Source organism: Plectropomus leopardus, chromosome 2, assembly GCF_026936395.1.
Source record: "Plectropomus leopardus strain MGB_pleo_1.0 chromosome 2, ASM2693639v1, whole genome shotgun sequence".
Taxonomy (NCBI): domain Eukaryota; kingdom Metazoa; phylum Chordata; class Actinopteri; order Perciformes; family Serranidae; genus Plectropomus; species Plectropomus leopardus.
In genome coordinates, this window is record NC_142177.1 from 38,626,213 (window position 1) to 38,643,742 (window position 17,530).

The window sequence follows — 17,530 nt, forward strand, 5'->3', positions numbered from 1 at the left end:
AGTGAGCTGAAGGGATAGTGAAACTACACTGATGTGATCCATGAAAGCACAAAATACATGGATTTTTTTCCAGCAACTGTGACTAAAAGGTTTCATGACCTTCAGGTTTTTCACATAAACAGTCTGCAGACACCATACTGTCGAGAGGATTACTCCAAAGTGAAGATAGGTAAAGGAAAAGACCGTGAAATTTTTCACGTCTGGAAGCACATAAAAACTTCGGAATTGTCTGGAAACGAGAGTCACGAGACAAGCTGCAAATATTAAAAAGCAATAATATACGCTGGATTGTCATATGGATGAAATGTGTTGGACAGCTGTAATATATTCAAAAAATGTTCAGTGGTATGAAAACTACTTGAGCAGTAGAACACAAAGCATCTAAACAGATGGTACATTTTTAGTTTTTTAAAGCTTTTTAAAGGTACAAAATGGCGTCCCACAAGGGTCCATATTGGATCCTATTTTATTTACAATTTATATCAATAATTTGTGTTGCAATATTGTAAATACAAAACGTCAATTTTATGCGGACAACACTATTTTGTATGGTTCTGCCTCATTGTTAGGGAGTGTGATCAGTGCAAACTGCTTTTAATGGAGTTCAGAGGAATTTGTGAATTGAGACTTGTACTAAATTCTGACGAAACCAAATTATGTGCTTGTCAAGGTGGAAGCAAACAGTTGAAAATGTACATCAAATTGTTAATTGAGTAATAAGGTGATTTGACGAGTCTCGACTTACAAACACCTGGGTTATTTCTTAGAAGACTATCTGTCTATTAAACATCACATCGAGTGTCTGACAAAAAAGCTCAAGGTGAAGTTTGTGTCTGTTATAGAAACAAATGCTGTTTCTGTTTTGGTGCATGGAACGATTTGGCTCAAGCAACGCTTTTGTCAGGAACTGATTATGGAGATGTTTTATACATGCATGCAAATTCATCTTGGCCGTCTTGACAACTGACCTTGTCAGTAGCACTTGTCTGGTTACTGAATGCTGCTAAATGTTGTTGTTTGTTGTAAATTGGCTTATTGTTTTAAGTCTTTTGTTTTTGTTTGTAAAAATTAGGGATGATACCAATTAATTGACGGTCAAGTAATGGGTCACTATGAACTTAATCAAACATGAAATTTAAGCAATTAATCGACAGGCTATGAAATGCTGTCATAGAATATGCAATATATTACTTTTTGCTTTGACAGAGGTTTTTTTTTTAAATTACAAATAAGTGATCATTAATTTTACCAATTAATCGATTAAGATAACTGCATACAATTTGCATCCCTAATAAAAAGTTATTAGTTGTGTTTTTAGTTTGTTTCTTTATGTGAAATTTGTAATGGTGCTGTCTTGGCCACAACTCCCTTGAAAAAGAGATTCTGAATCTCAATGGGACTATTCCTGGTTAAATAAAGATTAAATAAAATAAAAAGACATGTTCAGCATATATACGTGTATAACTTTCATTTATATTTAAATATACATTCTGTGTGCTTGTGTGTATTTGCATCTACAGTCCGTTCGACAGCACTGAGAAGATGAGGCCGCTGTCTGTCAGCAGGCAGTCGGTGTCCAGCAGGAAGAATTCAGTTTACAGCTGGACGGCACCGAGCACCCCGTCCTTCACAGAGAAATACTTCATAGTGAGTATACAGACAGATTCACACACTTACACTGTCTGTGTTTGTGTCCTAAACCAAACCTTTTCAGCCTAACCCCATCCCTTACCTAACAGAACATCAAGACTAAAGTAAGTTGAATTTCTTTGTTGTGTGGATGACTCTGTGCAATGTGAATGTGTGAAAAGATTAATGTCCCCACAACAGGCTGAAAAATAAAGAACTTACCCTTTCAAGGGTGACATTTTAACCGATATGTGGGTCTCCATCTTCTGCAGTCCATGATGCGTGACCTGAAGGATCGAGAGGGTTCCCTCCCGTCTCTGGTGTCTAAAAGTCGAAATAACAGAGAAGGCGTGTCTTTACTCAGCTACCTGTCCAACCCTTCACACGACGCACCAAACCACAGCCCTCAAAGCCCCTACAGGTACGAAGCATAAGTTGTAAACATTAAAGCAGGGATACTCAATTTGCTTTGCATGGGGGCCATTGTTGCTAAATGACAAGAAGGTGGGGGCCACTCACAGAAGCACCATACACATTTCAGGGACTTTTGGACATTTCTAGGATTTTAGGATTTGTCTAGGACTTAAGGATGGTGTTCAGATTTTAGGATGTTTTCCAGATTTTAGGACATTTCTAGGATTTAAGCATGTTTCTAGGACATTCTCAAGACTTTAGAACATTTCTAGGATTTTAGCATTTTTCTGTGATTTAGCACATTTCTAGGATTTTAGGACAGCTCAAGGATTTTAGGGCATTTCTAGGATTGTAGGATATTAGGCGTGGTGCAGGTAATCGTCTACTGGATGATTAATAAACTCTTTGATGATGCTGTTTTATGTACTTTGGCACCTTATGTATCAGGCGCCAGATTTGGCCTGCGGGCCACAAGTTGAGTATCACTGTCTTAAAGTATAACTAGTGTATTATAAAGTGATGAATCTAAATTACAAGGGGGAATATACAGTCTAATTAGAAAGCTGTCAAAGGCAAAAAGATGTGTATTTTATGTTTCACCTTGATTTTATGCTTCATGTGAAAATCAATTTTTACACAGTCTCACGAGGACTCACAGTTATCCCTCCAGTCACAGTCAAGGCACCAGTCTGGGAGGAAGCCAGACTCAGCTGTCCCTAGGGGAGGAAGGATCCCTGGAGATCTCTACAGAGGAGACAGAGAGGAGGAAGAGGATGGATGAGAAGGATGGAGAGGAGGAGGAGTGGGGGACTGTGTTAGATTCTCCCTCCACACCAGCAGAGAGTAAAACCGGCTCCCTGCTCGCTCTCCAGAGGTGAGGATGAGTTTAAGAGCAAATAATGTTTCATTTATTTTACCAGTATTCACTAAGAAGCGCTGCCAAGTGTTGTTGTCATGTCAAAATCATGTACCTTTGAAATATTTTGTGTACCTTCTCCATATCACCATGCCAAATCCTTTAGTGTAAAAAGATATTTCTGCATTACAGGTCAAGCACTCCTGACATCTTAAGAAAGAACACAGCTGGAGAAGCCGACCCAGAGACACACAGTTCAGAGCTGGGACAGGACACTCTCAGTGCTCAGGTAAAAAAACACACCTGAGGGATCAACTTGAATTCTGAAAAATAAAGTTCTCTAATCCAGGTGTATATAAAAATAGTAAGTCCATCATGCTTTTAATAGTGTAGTTACAAGGGCTGTACTCGACTCTCGAATTATTCAAGTCGAATTCCAAATAATCGACGATTTGTTTTGTTTTCCATACAGAGTTTTGAAGTTTGAGCAGACTCTGCAGGACATTCAGTGTAACAGCAGCTTACATGTTATATAGTACACAAACTAATTGCGCAAATGATGGGTTGTAAATGTTCAACAACATTTTTTGCCGACACTAGATATCAAACATAAGTCAGAGATTGTATCGTATTAAGTTGCTGTACATTATAAATTCACCACTACTAAGGAGAAGGTCTCTCCTCTGTCCACCTCTGTGCTGCTACCTGCATGTCTGCAGCTCTCTGTACCAAGGAGTAGTGTGAAATTCAAGAGTTAACTCACAGGCAAAATCTGGGGACCAAAACATCCCCAGACAAACATTGCACAGAAAAAAAAAACGCGTGCTCAACTTGAGGCAATCTCAGTTGAATGAGGGTCCCTGAATGATGGTTCAAATCTCTGACTTTGAATGGGTAGCTGTACTATTTACTTGTGTCTAAAGGTGTTTTTGTGATTACTTTTCACTGGTTTGGCTTAGTCAATACTTTGACCTCTAACAGTACTGACTAATACTGTATGTTCATGTATCTTTTCAGGGGACTTTGTATCTGATGCAATTTTTATGTATCTGCTATGTGGACTCGTCTCCTCTTCTCATTCTCAACTGAGTCTTCCCTTTTTTTGTTCCAGGACTCTCCAGAATCTCAGTCATATTCTTCCCCTACCTCGCCCACACCCTCTGCTCAGCCCTCAGCCATAACCCCGTCCTCACCCACCAACGTTGTTTCAGGGCGGCCGGGGGTGAGCGGTGCCCAGCGCAGAGCCCAGTCTGTCAGGCTGGGAGCCCTGATCGCAGAGCTGGAGAAAATGTTTCAGAACCAGAGCTGCTCTGAAAAGGAGCTGAGAGCCCTGGATCACCAGATACTGCACCTGGCAACCATATTAAAGGTACCTGTGTGTATTTATACACACACACACACACACACACACACACACACACACACACACACACAAATGATCTTTATCTCAATATTCATATGTCCACCCATAGAACGACCTCTCCCTGCTGAGAAGCTCATCATCAGAGGAAACTCTGGCTGTGGAGGAAGTCCTGGGCAGCTTTGACTTCCTGTCACATGACTTCAATGCAGATGATGACACTTCCTGTTTGGGCAGCCTGAGACTTAAAGACAGTGGGTGAGTTCAAACACTGAAATCAAACACTCAACTAGGGCTGTACCTGGCTCAGATTTGGCTGTTCAATAAGAACATTCTTTGATTTGTTTCTTCCCCATGTAAAATTTCAACGGGCTCAGCAGGACGTCAAATGTGACAGCCGCATTAACGTATAATAAACAAGCTACCTGAGCTAACAACAGGTGTGCCGACACTAGACAACAAACAAAAGCCACTGACTGTGTCATATTAAGTTGCTGTGAGCTGTAAATGTACCAAATCTTGGCATGAGAGAGAAAATATTTTCACTCTCCTCTCCTCCTCCATGCCGCTGTCTGAATGTCCACAGCGACCTATATCAAAGAGTAGCGTGAAAGTCAAGAGCACTGACTTCACTGCAAAATCTGGGGACCAAAACATCCCCAGAAGTACACAGCACATCACAGTTACTAGCAAAAAAAAACCAACTGCTCGACTCGAAGCAATCTCAGTTGAATGTGGGGTCTCTGACTGATCATTTGAATCTTTGAATTTCAGAGGGCAACCTTGCACTCACCGCTGACTTAATGTGTTCTTTTTTTCCCCATCTATCAGCATCGGTTCTTTGCAGCAGAGCGCTCTAAGGAGTCTCGGCCACCTCTCCCAGTACAGCCAGTCAACATCTGAGGAGGAGTTGGTCATCAGCCCTCTGACCTCTGGGAATTGGGGTCTAGACCAGGCTCTTGAGACTCACCTGGATATATGCTGCATCCTGCTCCAGGTAAAGTATCTTTCCTTGAGCGATGTCCACAATAACCACATTTTTTAATCTGTGTATATCTTTTGTGTCTTTCTGCCGCCTGAAAATTGCTTGTCAAAATCTAACAAGTTGACACAATGTCTCTTCAGATGATAAAAACGACCGACTTCAGCCCGTCTAGGAGGGACCTGCTGGAGGAAATGGCTCTCCAAGCAGACGTTCTGGACAGAATCAGCTGTCTGCTGCTGGAAAAGAACGACAGTCACAGCATCTCTGCTAGAGACAGTGAGTTAAAGATCTGTTTATTTTTGTCTTTTAGAGAATTGCATAATGTACAATAAATCAACATCATTTAGGATGAACTAATTTACAACAGCTTATTTTTGTATAACACTAAGGCAGGGATACTCAACTTGATTTGCTTGGGGTCCACTTTTGCAAAATGACAGGAGGCCAGGGGGCTGGTCGCAGCAGCCCCATGTTTCCAGGATTTTAGGACATTTTAGGAACTTTAAGACAGTTCTAGGATTTTGGACATTTCAAGATGTTAGGACACTTCTAGCATTTTTGAATAATCCCACGATTTTCGTACGTTTCACAGTTTTAAGGACATTTCTCAGATTTTATGTTGTTTGTTCGATTTTAGGACGTTTCTGGGATTTTAGGATGTTTCTCTGATTTTAGGATATTTCTAGGATTTCAGGACATTTCTCAGTTTTTAGAACATTTCTCAGATTTAAGGACATTCGTCTTATTTAAGAACAATTTCAGGATTTTAGTACATTTCTAGGATTTAAGTGAGTTGAGTATCACTGGCCTAACCCGAATCTTTGACGTACATGTTCAGCATGTTCTGGTTCTTATATAAAGGTAAATAATGGTATATATACTATTTTCATTCTCCTCTCTTCACTTCAGTCCTGCCTAAGGCCCAGAGAACAAGGGATGTGCTGTTGTTCTGGGAGGAGTGTGTAAACGACAGCAGCGCTCCTTTCTGTTGCCTCTCTGACAGCTTCTCCAGGACATTAAGGAAACGTTACACCCACAAGGTGAAGGCGAAGCAGCCCGGACAGTCAGAAAAAGGTACTGTAGTCCGTTCACACCTCATTCCACCTTTCTTACACAGATACTGGTATTCTTCATGCTTCATACTATTCATACACCCGGTTGATTAACAAAAGTCTGTGTTTGTTTCCCTTTGCTGTAGACTTACTAATTTTCAAATTGAGCTTTCCATTTGAAAAACAGATTCAAAGTCTAAAGGCAGTATTTAAGTTTGATGATCAAACACTGCAATAAGTAACTCAGAGTCGTCACTTGCCGACTGAGCTACAAACACTTCTGTCTTCGTCCTCTGCAGTGTTTTCTCAGCTCCTGCAGCAGGTGCAGACGGCCTGTCGGATGGTGCCCAGCTCTCGACTGGTCTGCAGTCCAGAGAGAGTCACCCTCTTCCAGCTGTCAGTGTATCTGAAACGCTGGAGCATCCAGGAGCTGGGAGAGCACATCTTACGCCTCTCTAAAGAAGGTATATCTCTAATTTTACTGCACTGATGATTCTATGCAAGTAATTTTTTATCTGAGGCACCCTTGCATGAAAATTTAAAGGCAACCTTTGCCTTAATGGTTTTATTTAACTGGGCCCTTTAATGACAACAGACCATCATGACACACTGAACATTAGGGATGGGTGAAAAAAATCAATCCATAATTGGACTGTGATATTTTTGTGTATCGACGCACAGTATCGATTTCTTTTATTATATAAATAATTCATATTACAAATACAAATTAAACTTTTGGTAGCCCACTATAATAACAAAACCAATCACTTTTTCAGTCCACTAGATACAGTTTGTTGCAATAAAAATGACTTAAGTTAGATGAAAAGACTGAAAATGTAATCTTATAACATAAAACAGATGTTTCCTTGGGATACGTAATAAGCAGCTGAAATAAAGATAATGCATTTTGATATATCACAGTATATGTTACTGCAATACCACATGTTTCATACTACAATAATATTGTAATGTGACTGAAGTATTGTGATAATATATCACAAGCCTCTGGTTATTCTCACCTCTAGAGAATATAACTATTTAAATCTAAAACCGTCTTTGCGTTTTTTGTTGACTTCAGATGACAAAGTTTATCTACACATAGATATACATATAAATAGGCCTACAAACACGCACGCTGTACGTGTCTGTGTGTGTCTTGCTGGTATCTGTTTTGCATTCGAGGAATGGTGGTATATAGTTCTGCACAAGGGATTTAGGATCTGAGAACATTCCAGAAATTCCAGTTTGCTAAAGTCATCTGGACCATCTGTCAACATAACTGCCAAAACGGTCTCACCAAATAAACTGTGTGTGTGTGTGTGTGTGTGTGTGTGTGTGTGTGTGTGTGTGTGTGTGTGTGTGTGTACCCTCCTTAAAGGATCAATATTTTTCAACAATCACAGTATCAATTCTTTCTCATGAACAAACAAAAACACACCCCTCTTTCCTTCCTTGCTTCCACTCCTCCTTCATGTGGCTAATGTCTGCTGTTTATTAAACCGCTAAACTACATTTGGTTTGCAGACCACAACACTTATAAAACTGCTAAAAAAAACACTGTGTTTCTGTGCTTAATTCAATCTGGGACAAATAAAGGAAGAAATTAACTTGGCAAATGTTTTAACTTCGAACACCAGGCGGGTGAAGTTTAAAGCCAAAGTAAGACAAAGAGTGCCAGAAAGATTAGAAACAATTAAATTGGCTTTATGAGATGTAAGAAATGTAATTATAATTAAAGTCAATAATAAAAACATAACATGTAATGGGGTATACAGTCAGAATTATTTCTGGTAATATCAGTGTGGGTAGACATGTGCATGCTGAATGAGAATGAAGTCAGCGTAACAATGTAATTTAAGATATTATTTTAGTTGTCTTATGTTAATTAAAACTTAAAACAAGCCTGTTCTCATATTTTTGAGTGTAGACAAAATGGATATTCCTAAACTGAAGTAAACAAATAAGCATGAAGTCCTTAAGTATTCAAAAAAAAATAGAAAAAGTATCTGAAACTGGCGAATTTCATCTGCTGAAAAGATTGTGGGATCACACTGAAAAAGCTCCAGAACAGACTTTGTGTTTTTGATTACTAAACAGCTGGTTTATTATTTACTGATTATGGAGGGTTATGTGTTTCAGAGTACATCCTGTCAGCCCTGAGGAGCCCCAAAAGGAGGCGGGCTCTAAATAAGCTGAGGGGGCGCTGCATTGCAGAGCTCCTCCCGCTGAGATGCACGCTGCAGACTCTGGCCGCCCTGCAGGTCGACTCCAACCACAAAGTCTGCAAAGCTGCTGCCAACTGTCTCTGCAGAGCTGCAGGCTGCAAGCCTTTCAGGAGCAAGGTACGTCCACCTGTCCCAGCTAACTGTGCTCGCATTAATAAGGCTCAGAGTCCAGTCATACCAGCTACTTTGTGAAGCTTTAAGCTAAATTCCAACATTGCATACTCAAAATGAAAATATGACATGCTGATGTTAAGCAGGTATAATGTTGCAATTTAAATTCATTCTGAGAGGAACCTGAATGTTGGTACCAAATGTCATAGAAACCATTTTCCTAATTTTACTACTATTCAGTCAGATTAGTTTCATTGAGAACTCACACACTTCAAGCCCACAAGAACAACACCAGACTTTGAAGTGGGGAATTTACAGCTCAAAATAACTTAACGCAGAACCATTTCTGGCTTATATTTGTGATCTAGTGTAATTCTGAGTCGAGTACAACCCGTAGTAGCCTGTAGTGTCGCACCATAAACCCAAACGATACCCAACCCTTGTCCATGGGGGTTCATTATCCCAACACACTGCTGTCCCTAAGCAGAGCCTTGAAGAGCAGCTAGCATGGATGCAGACAGTTGGTTTTGATCTTTCCAAGCCAATAACAGCTTCCCTGTCATGGTATACCTTGTGAAAATAAATGCAATGATGCAAGTACTCCAACAAAACATGAAATGTCTCTTTGTGTGTTAACCTTCTCCTCCAGGCGCTAGTTTACTACACAGAGAGTTTGAAAAGCACTGATGTACAGATCCAACAAGGCTCCTGTCTGGCTCTTAAATGCCTCAGGGTGAGCAAACACACCCCACACAAGCACTAAAACACTCACAGAAATACAGTTTCTTAGCACCGTCTGGTACGTTATCAACTGCTTGAGTGTGTGTGTGTGTGTGTGTGTGTCTGTGTGTGTCTGTGTCTGTGTGTGTGTGTGTGTGTGTGTGTGTGTGTGTGTGTGTGTGTCTGTGTGTGTGTGTGTGTGTGTGTGTGTGTGTGTGTGTGTGTGTGTGCCAGGCAACAGAGAGTGTGGACCACATAGCAGATTTGTGGAGATCAGCAGATGAAGATGTGCTCAGCGCTGCCAGAGAAACTGTCCTCTCTTTTGGTACAAACATTTATTATTTTTCATTTTGTAGTTCATTATTTGCATTTTACTGGATTATATTTTCATTATGCTTTCTACCTGTCCATCTGCAGGTAAAACGGGGCACCTGGCCTTCCAGAGGATGGACCAGCTGTACGCCGAGATGCAGGAGGAGGCGTACCAGAACCAAGAGACCGAGATAACCTTTCTATAGGAAACTAGTCTGAATTTAATTAGTTCTTTTATTCTGAAGGGATCCGACATGAAGAGTGTGTGCATCTCAATGATCTCGACAGTCAGGGTGAGAGACAACTCTTAAACAAAGTTTGTGTCTGAGTTGGATAAAGTTTACGAGCAATCACTGAAGAGGAATGCCAGGATGATTTTTGTTTGAAGAAATCTGGTGCCTTCATGACAAATACCAAAGAGACAAATGCACGGGAAAATCTAAAGATGGAGGCTTTCTCTGGATGGATTGCTCACTCAAGTTTTTGCTCCAAATCTCCAATTTCCTTTATCCTGTGACCAGAGAAGTGACATTACTGGGACCATGAATGTATCTGATCAAATAAGCAAAGTTTTGTATAAAGAAGGAGTTCTGTTATCTATTGCAGTACCACTATTTAATCTGCTAAAGATGCCAGCTGTAAAACTATCTCTGCTTTTTTTTTTTGTTGGGACTTGGACATGGTTGTTGTTTTATTGGAAAAGTACATAGAAATGTATTACTATAATTTCAGAAAATGTCACGCATGTGTGATTAAGAGAAAAAATCCAAATTATCATGTGAACATAAACCTTAAGGGACCAAATAAATCCCTAATAACAAATAATTACAAATGTACCTGTGGTAGGTTTACTTTTTTTTTCTTTTTCTTTTTACTAAGTCAGTAATACTTGCAGCCTGCAGGCCAAATCTGGCTCCCAATGGGGTGCAGGGTGGACCCCCGAACCATTTTGTAATTCACTTTAAAAATTAAGTAATTCTCATTGGGAATTGTTTCTGTGAGGTGCCAGAGTGCATAAAACGGCATCAAAATAGAGCTTCTCATCAAAAAAAGTGCCAGTGGAGGATCCCCCGAACCAGACCACAGAGGTCTTAGCTAAACCCCTAATGTCCTGAAATCCTAGACATGTCCTTAAAGCCTAGAAATGTCAAAAAATCTTAGACAACACCCTAAAATCCAAGAAACATCCTAAAATCCAAGAAACATCCTAAAATCCTAAAAACATCCTAAAATCCAAGAAACATCCTAAAGTCCTAAAAACATCCTCAAATTCAAGAAATGTCCTAAAATCCAAGAAATGTTCAAAAAACCTATAAAATGTCCTCAAATCCTGCAAACATCCTAAAATGCTGTAAACATCCTAACTTGTATGGGACTGCTGTGACTGACTGCTGGCCTTTTGTCATTTTGCAAAAGTGTCCCTCAACCAAAACAAGTTGAGTATCCCTGTACTGCGTACTATTTACTTTGCTTGTTTTCATCTGCTTTTATTAAATGCTGAGCAGAGGGAACATCAAATAGCCGCCGAAACAGGAGCTGAGTGACATTTAGGGACCAGAGTATTATGGTGCAAACGACTCTGAGCCAACCAGCATTTAAGAGGTTTTTACTCTGCTCTCCTAAATCTGTTATTGGGGGGAAAAAATGACTGAATTTGTTGGTGAGTTTCCTGCTTTGCAGATGCTCTGAGAGCAAGCCCAGCATGCTACGGGCTTATGAAAGCGTGTTGTCATTTGAGTTACATATTGCATTGACCTGCATCGATTTAGGATAAAGATGGTGACAATCTTGGAACAATACACCCAGGAAATACATCCAAAATGTACTCACAGTCTTATTACTGCTTGGAAAAGAATAGTAACACTTAATAATATTGGTACAAAACACATGCTTGACTCATGCATGACTCAATGATTTAATGCATGAACTGTACATATCATAAATTCCTGTTAGTCAGCATAAAGCAGTTTATTTGTTAACACTTGATTTTCCCACAGCCATGGAAAACTTGGGGAAAGTCATGGAATTTCACAATCACATTTCCCAGGCCTTTAAAAGTCATGGAACTACTAAAATCATGAAAGTTTTGAAAAATCATGGAAATGTGTTATATGTAATACATTAAATTACATTAATTTAACATATCAGTGAATTTATTTTCTGTAGCTGCAGACGTAATGTAGCTCAAATATGCTTCGACGTGCAACAACGTTTTGGTTATGTTTATATTTGATCATCACATATGTTTCTTCAAATTCTCCCCTAATTCTGTCTGTCCCTTCATGCACACTAGGCATGTCAAAAAATGTAGAATTTTTTAAAACATTTTAAGCTAAGATCTTTTTACTTTTAAAAAAAAATGTTGGCAATTTTTTATAGAAAACTTAAAAATAATTGGAGATTTTTTGTTTGTTTGGTTTTATTTTTTGGTTTTGGTAAAATAAAAAAACAGGTTTGGAAAGCAGGCTTTCTTTAAAAACTTCTGGCTAATTATTTCTATTTTTTTCATTTTTGGTACCTTTTTTTCTTCAAAATATTTTGGGGTTTTTTTCTAAAAGGCATGTTTTCTCTAAAAAATCATCAAAATGACACCATTTACTAACAGTAACTGTAAAAACAGAAATCCTTTTTTGGATTTTCAAATATCTGACGATCCTTGAACACATCACGTGGGAAGCTGACATGGTGGTGACATGTGGTTTCACACCACAACACATTTCCATGATTTTTCAGGCCTGGGAAATGTGACTGTGAAATTCCATGACTTCCACGGGTCACTGTGTCATGATACTGATGTGAAACGATGAGTTAATGTACATTTATTCACTAAAGTGAGTATGGACGGATGCTATTCTGCTTTGAGGAAAGCTGATCAAATGCCAGTAATTCAGCTAATTTGTTTGAATATAAATTAATGTATGAAGTAAATGTGATATAATTTTGGTGACTTTTTCTTGGTGAATAATGAAAGAATGTGTTTTGTACCCTTATTATTTGGTACCAAATTTACTTTATATTCTCCTCTCCTTTGAAAGTAAGTCCCAAGTTTTTCACATCACTGAAGGCACCAGTGTCCCTCTGTCTGACCTCCTTCATATCACTGGAAAAGAGGCAGGTGCTTCCCTCTGCTGGCTGTTAATATAAACTGAAGTTTGGGAAGGGCCTTGACCTGAGGATGCTTTCACTGCCCACAGAATAGATTTGCTTGTGGTTCCACTGACCTGGGACCTTGCGGACTTGAAAATTTAAGGAATGTTTGTGAGGTCATAAAAATGTCATGGGAAGAAGACATGAGTCAGCACATTTGTGTGCACGGCAGGGGAAGTTCTGTAGTCAAACGAGGCTTTACTTCAGCCTTAGTAGTTCAACACGGGTCAACTTTGCATCGTGTTTAAGAAGTTTTTTTTATTTTCAAAAAATGTGTTAGAAAACTCAGTATGCTCCAAACTAATCTTTTAATCTTTGCAATATCCGAAGAAAAAAACTGGATCAAAATCTTTAGCATGTCAAAGCTCTTGTGTCGGAAAACGTGCCTCTCCCACAACAGGGGATGCTAAAATGTAGAATACCATGAGAAGATAGTTTGTTTGTTTTTAGATAATCAGATGCAGATAAGCTCCTTAAACAAAACCTTAAAAGTGTTCAGAAGATAAACAAGAACCAGAGCTCGGCCTTTTGTTTGAAAATGCTCTGCGTGGTTTGTTTTAGCTGTTTTCTGCAGGGCCAGATGGTTCTGGGTTTGAAAAGACAAATAACTAAAAAGTGAGAATAGACAATCACAAAAAAGGACAAAGTCATATACATTTTTTACCATGTTATTGTTCCTCATTTTTTTCAGGATGGATGTGACTTGGTGAAATTTATCAGAAGTGAAGACTGAACATCACACTGTAAAAAGAAACCACTTGTTTTAACATAAAAAAAAAGCAAGCGTCCAGGCTGACTTAAATTTTTAAGTGAACTGAATTTGAAATGACAAGTTAAATCACTACAAACACATGACATAATACTTTAATGCAGTAAATTGTAGATGCGTCATGAATTAACTAAAAAGTCAGAATAGACGATCAAAAAAAGCAAAGTCATTTACATTTTTAACCATGTTATTGTTCCTAGTTTTTTTCGGGATAGATGCGACATTGTAAAATTTCTCAGAATTAAAGACTGAACACCACACTGTAAAAAGAAAAAAATTGTTTTAATTTAAAAATAAGTCAGTGTCTGGGCTGACATTAATTTCTAAGTTAACTGAATTTGAGAAGATAAGTTTAATCATTACAAAATTACCTCAACATATATCCTCCAGTCAAATTACATTTTTAAGGCAGCCTGGACACAAACTTTTTTAAGTTAAAACAAATTGACACTTTTTACAGTTAAATTTTGTTGCTTTAGTTCAGTAATACTGACAAACTGATCAGCTGAGAGACACTGAGAACACAGTTGATCTGTTTGGCACTTTAAAGTTTTCACCCAGAACTGTTTTTAAAGTTGCATGGGAAGAAAAAGACAAGAAAAGGAAGTAACAGATGGATGTAGAGCCGAGGGAAATTTGTAAGACAATGAAGATAACAGGAGTGTGATCACAGGAGGGTAAAGGAAGTCAGGACATGAGGACACATTTCAACATATCTCACTGAAAACCATAAATGTCGGCCTCATGGTGGACAAGAAAACTCATGGGGATTCTGGGAAAATGAGTCACTGTACTAAATCTCAAAGCAATCTCTCTTTTGTTTCATAACATGTTTGGTCAATCATCTGCAAATTCACATGCCTTAAAACACCTGTTATGTGTTGTTTTGGGGTAAAAACACCAAAGTGGTTATCTTGCACATGTTTCTGCTGATCTGTTTTGTGACTGATTAATACACATTTACCAATAAACTTTAATGATTTTTGACTTTGACTTTGAGGCAAATTTAAAAGACCAAACATTCTCTGAAACGGCCAGCAATATTCTTTATTGGTAAAAAATAGGCTTTTTTATTTCTTTGGGGAAAAAAAATTGAATATTGGTGATTTTTCAAGGAAATTATACCATTTATCCCAGCCAGAAACTGTAAAAACAGAAATGATTATTGAATTTAAAATTCCTAACATTCCTTGAACAGATCGTGTGTTATTATAAAGATTTGTGAAACAAAACTGCATGACTTTTTACAAACTTTCTGGGTATATTTAACTGTCCTTAACTTTTACAGGCCTGGAAATTGTTATTTGCAAATTCCATGACTTTTACAGGTTTTTCATGACAGTGCAAACCCTGTATGTGATATTTCAGTTTGGCATTTCTCAGGCCGCTTGTGTTCTCATCAGTAACACTTACAATAACATCGTAAAATAAATAGGGTATTTTTAGAGAGCAGGGCAGGGGTGTAGTCAGAACAAAAAAACATTTGGGCAGGCCTCTAAAAATGGATAGGCCACAAAAGAATGTTAACCCTTTGAAACCTGGACAGACATCATTTTTCTTGTGCTTCGTTAAGACACCTTTCACATGCATTTAAATCTGTGAAACCTGAGCAAAGTGGTTTGATTTATTTCAAAACAGGCAATCAGCAACTTGGCATATATGCTGCAAATTGCAAAAAATAAAAATAAAAAGGTGACAAGAAAATTGGAGAGCGACAGAGAAAAAAAACTGTAGGAATTATAAAAATTAATACATTAAAAATAAAAACTAGGGTAAAATGTCAGGAAAATTATTTTTACAATTATTATAATTATATCTTTAAAATTAGGTCACAGAAAAAAATACATATGTACTGTCAAGGCATCTTGATTTGTATAACACGTCATACAACAGGGCAAATTAAAGTGCTCTACAGAGCAATAAAATATTAGACCTTATAAAGGACAGATTTTTAATAAAAAGATAAACTAGGTAAGATTAATTACCAAATGTTTTGCAATTTGTAAATGAATATCATTAAAAGCACAGACAAGAGATGCAAAGATTAGAGAAGACTAGTTAAATTATACAGAATTGTTTGAAATAATACTTTATATTTATTATTATTATTATTTCTTTTTTTTATTTTACTGTTTTAGAGCTTATTTTCACCGTTTTTGTAACTTTTTATTAAAAATGTGTCATTATTTCTAGTTAAGTTGCTAATTGCCCTCTCTCCATGTTTCTGGAAGAAATCAAGCCAATCTCCTCTGGTTTCAAAGGTTATTTACTCAAAATGCAACGCCAAACAACAGCAGGACTTTCTCAAAACTTACAGTATAACATTCGTTACATGACTACGGTATTTATTGTCATTTAACAGCCACGGCGGGCATGAAAGTAGAGTTTAGTCTTACCTTTGGGTGGCTTGTTGGAGACACTGCTACTGTACACCATGTTATTCAGGTAGCTTGACGTTGAGATGATGAATCTGACTGTAAAGTTCTTCAATGGTGACGCGTTTTAATCCAGTTTGTTGTAGAAAACGATCCACACACTACAAGATGTCACTGGACGTTGGGCATTGATCTTATTATCGCAGCACGGGTGACATTTTCCGATTTTCCGGCGTAAAACTGAGAATCGCTGACGGTAAAGCCGAGCCTGGGCGTCATGGCGGCGGCGGTCAACTCGGCGGTTCCTTCTCCTGTTAGCTTCATCAAAGTTCATATTTCGCGTACTTCTTCCGCGTCCAACCGAGGTTTTATTTAGATATCTTACTGTGGATACTTCCTTTCACGGGTTAATCATAAAAAGTAGTGGCTGATTTTTGTCAATCTCACCACAAAGTCTGAAAATCGAGTCCGGACTCCGGAGCAGCTTCAGCTAACGTTAGCTAGTTCACAAACATTTTTAAACTGCCAAGGCAAAGGTTAACCCCGCCCACACCGATATTGCAGACTTTTGACTGGCCAACATACATGATTGACATCTCCAGAGAACAAATCATATTCACAATCATAAAGAACTACAAATCGCCGGGATGTATATTGCCTACAGAAACGTGTACGATGAGGAAGTAATTATAATATATTTCTGAGCACTAAGCAGGGTTAAAACACATGGTCATAGACACAATTTTTAAAAACATTTTCATGACTTTTCAAGGACTAAAATTTTGTTTTTCTTGGCCCACTTGACGTATTACATTATAAAAAAACTCAATTATAATTTCTGCTTTTACATTTTCTGGACATGACAAATTGTGTCATTTTGGTGATTTTTACAGAAAACATGCCTTTAAAAAATGTAAGGAAAAAAAAAACTCGCCAAATTTTACAGTTTTATGTAAAATTCACAAACATTTTTAAGTTAAAAAAGTGCCAATAATAAAAAAAGAAAACAAAAAACTTTTAAAATAAAACATCAGCAGGGGCTCAATTTGCGGCAGCGGCACCTAACTGTGGCACCTCGTGTGGCACCCCCAGATGCCGCAGCTAGGTGCCGCTAGCAGTCGCAGCAGATGCCACTGGTTGCCGAGACGTGCCGGGAGGTGCCAGTGCTTGTGCCACTGCTTGCCAGGAGGTGCCGCGAGGTGCCAGTGTGTGTGCCATTGCTTGCCAGGAGGTGCCGGGAGGTGCCAGTGGCACCGGCACAAGCACTGGCACCTCCTGGCAAGCAGTGGCACAAGCACTGGCACCTCCCGGCACCTCCGCCAAACCGCGGCACAAGCACTGGAACCTCGCGGCACCTCCACCAAACCGCGGCACACGCACTGGCACCTCCCGGCACCTCCGCCAAACCGCGGCACAAGCACTGGCACCTCGCGGCACCTCCTGGCAAGCAGTGGCACAAGCACTGGCACCTCCCGGCACCTCCGCCAAACCGCGGCACACGCACTGGCACCTCCCGGCACGTCTCGGCAACCAGTGGCATCTGCTGCGACTGCTAGCGGCACCTAGCTGCGGCAT

General features: G+C 39.0%; 1 protein-coding gene and 1 long non-coding RNA gene across 3 annotated transcripts in view; one reads left to right on the top strand and one right to left on the bottom strand.

Moving 5' to 3' along the window:
• ripor3 (RIPOR family member 3) overlaps window positions 1-14,567 on the top strand; it is a 69,609-nt gene extending 55,042 nt beyond the window's left edge. For both annotated transcript variants that reach the window (XM_042493936.2, XM_088070303.1), the window contains exons 13-26: window positions 1,521-1,647; window positions 1,902-2,050; window positions 2,684-2,917; window positions 3,092-3,188; window positions 4,011-4,268; window positions 4,372-4,517; window positions 5,091-5,256; window positions 5,385-5,520; window positions 6,154-6,318; window positions 6,596-6,760; window positions 8,436-8,638; window positions 9,282-9,365; window positions 9,587-9,677; window positions 9,770-14,567. In XM_042493936.2, the coding sequence (XP_042349870.2) occupies window positions 1,521-1,647; window positions 1,902-2,050; window positions 2,684-2,917; window positions 3,092-3,188; window positions 4,011-4,268; window positions 4,372-4,517; window positions 5,091-5,256; window positions 5,385-5,520; window positions 6,154-6,318; window positions 6,596-6,760; window positions 8,436-8,638; window positions 9,282-9,365; window positions 9,587-9,677; window positions 9,770-9,870 (2,122 nt within the window). In that variant the 3' untranslated portion in view covers window positions 9,871-14,567. The remainder of the gene's footprint in view (window positions 1-1,520; window positions 1,648-1,901; window positions 2,051-2,683; window positions 2,918-3,091; window positions 3,189-4,010; window positions 4,269-4,371; window positions 4,518-5,090; window positions 5,257-5,384; window positions 5,521-6,153; window positions 6,319-6,595; window positions 6,761-8,435; window positions 8,639-9,281; window positions 9,366-9,586; window positions 9,678-9,769) is intronic.
• LOC148190285 (uncharacterized) lies at window positions 772-17,102 on the bottom strand. The gene is made up of 4 exons (XR_015775041.1): window positions 15,977-17,102; window positions 2,700-2,787; window positions 1,852-1,953; window positions 772-1,625 (listed from the first exon to the last, which is right to left on the bottom strand). It is a non-coding gene; the product is annotated as an uncharacterized LOC148190285 (long non-coding RNA).
• Between the last annotated feature and the right edge of the window lie 428 nt (window positions 17,103-17,530).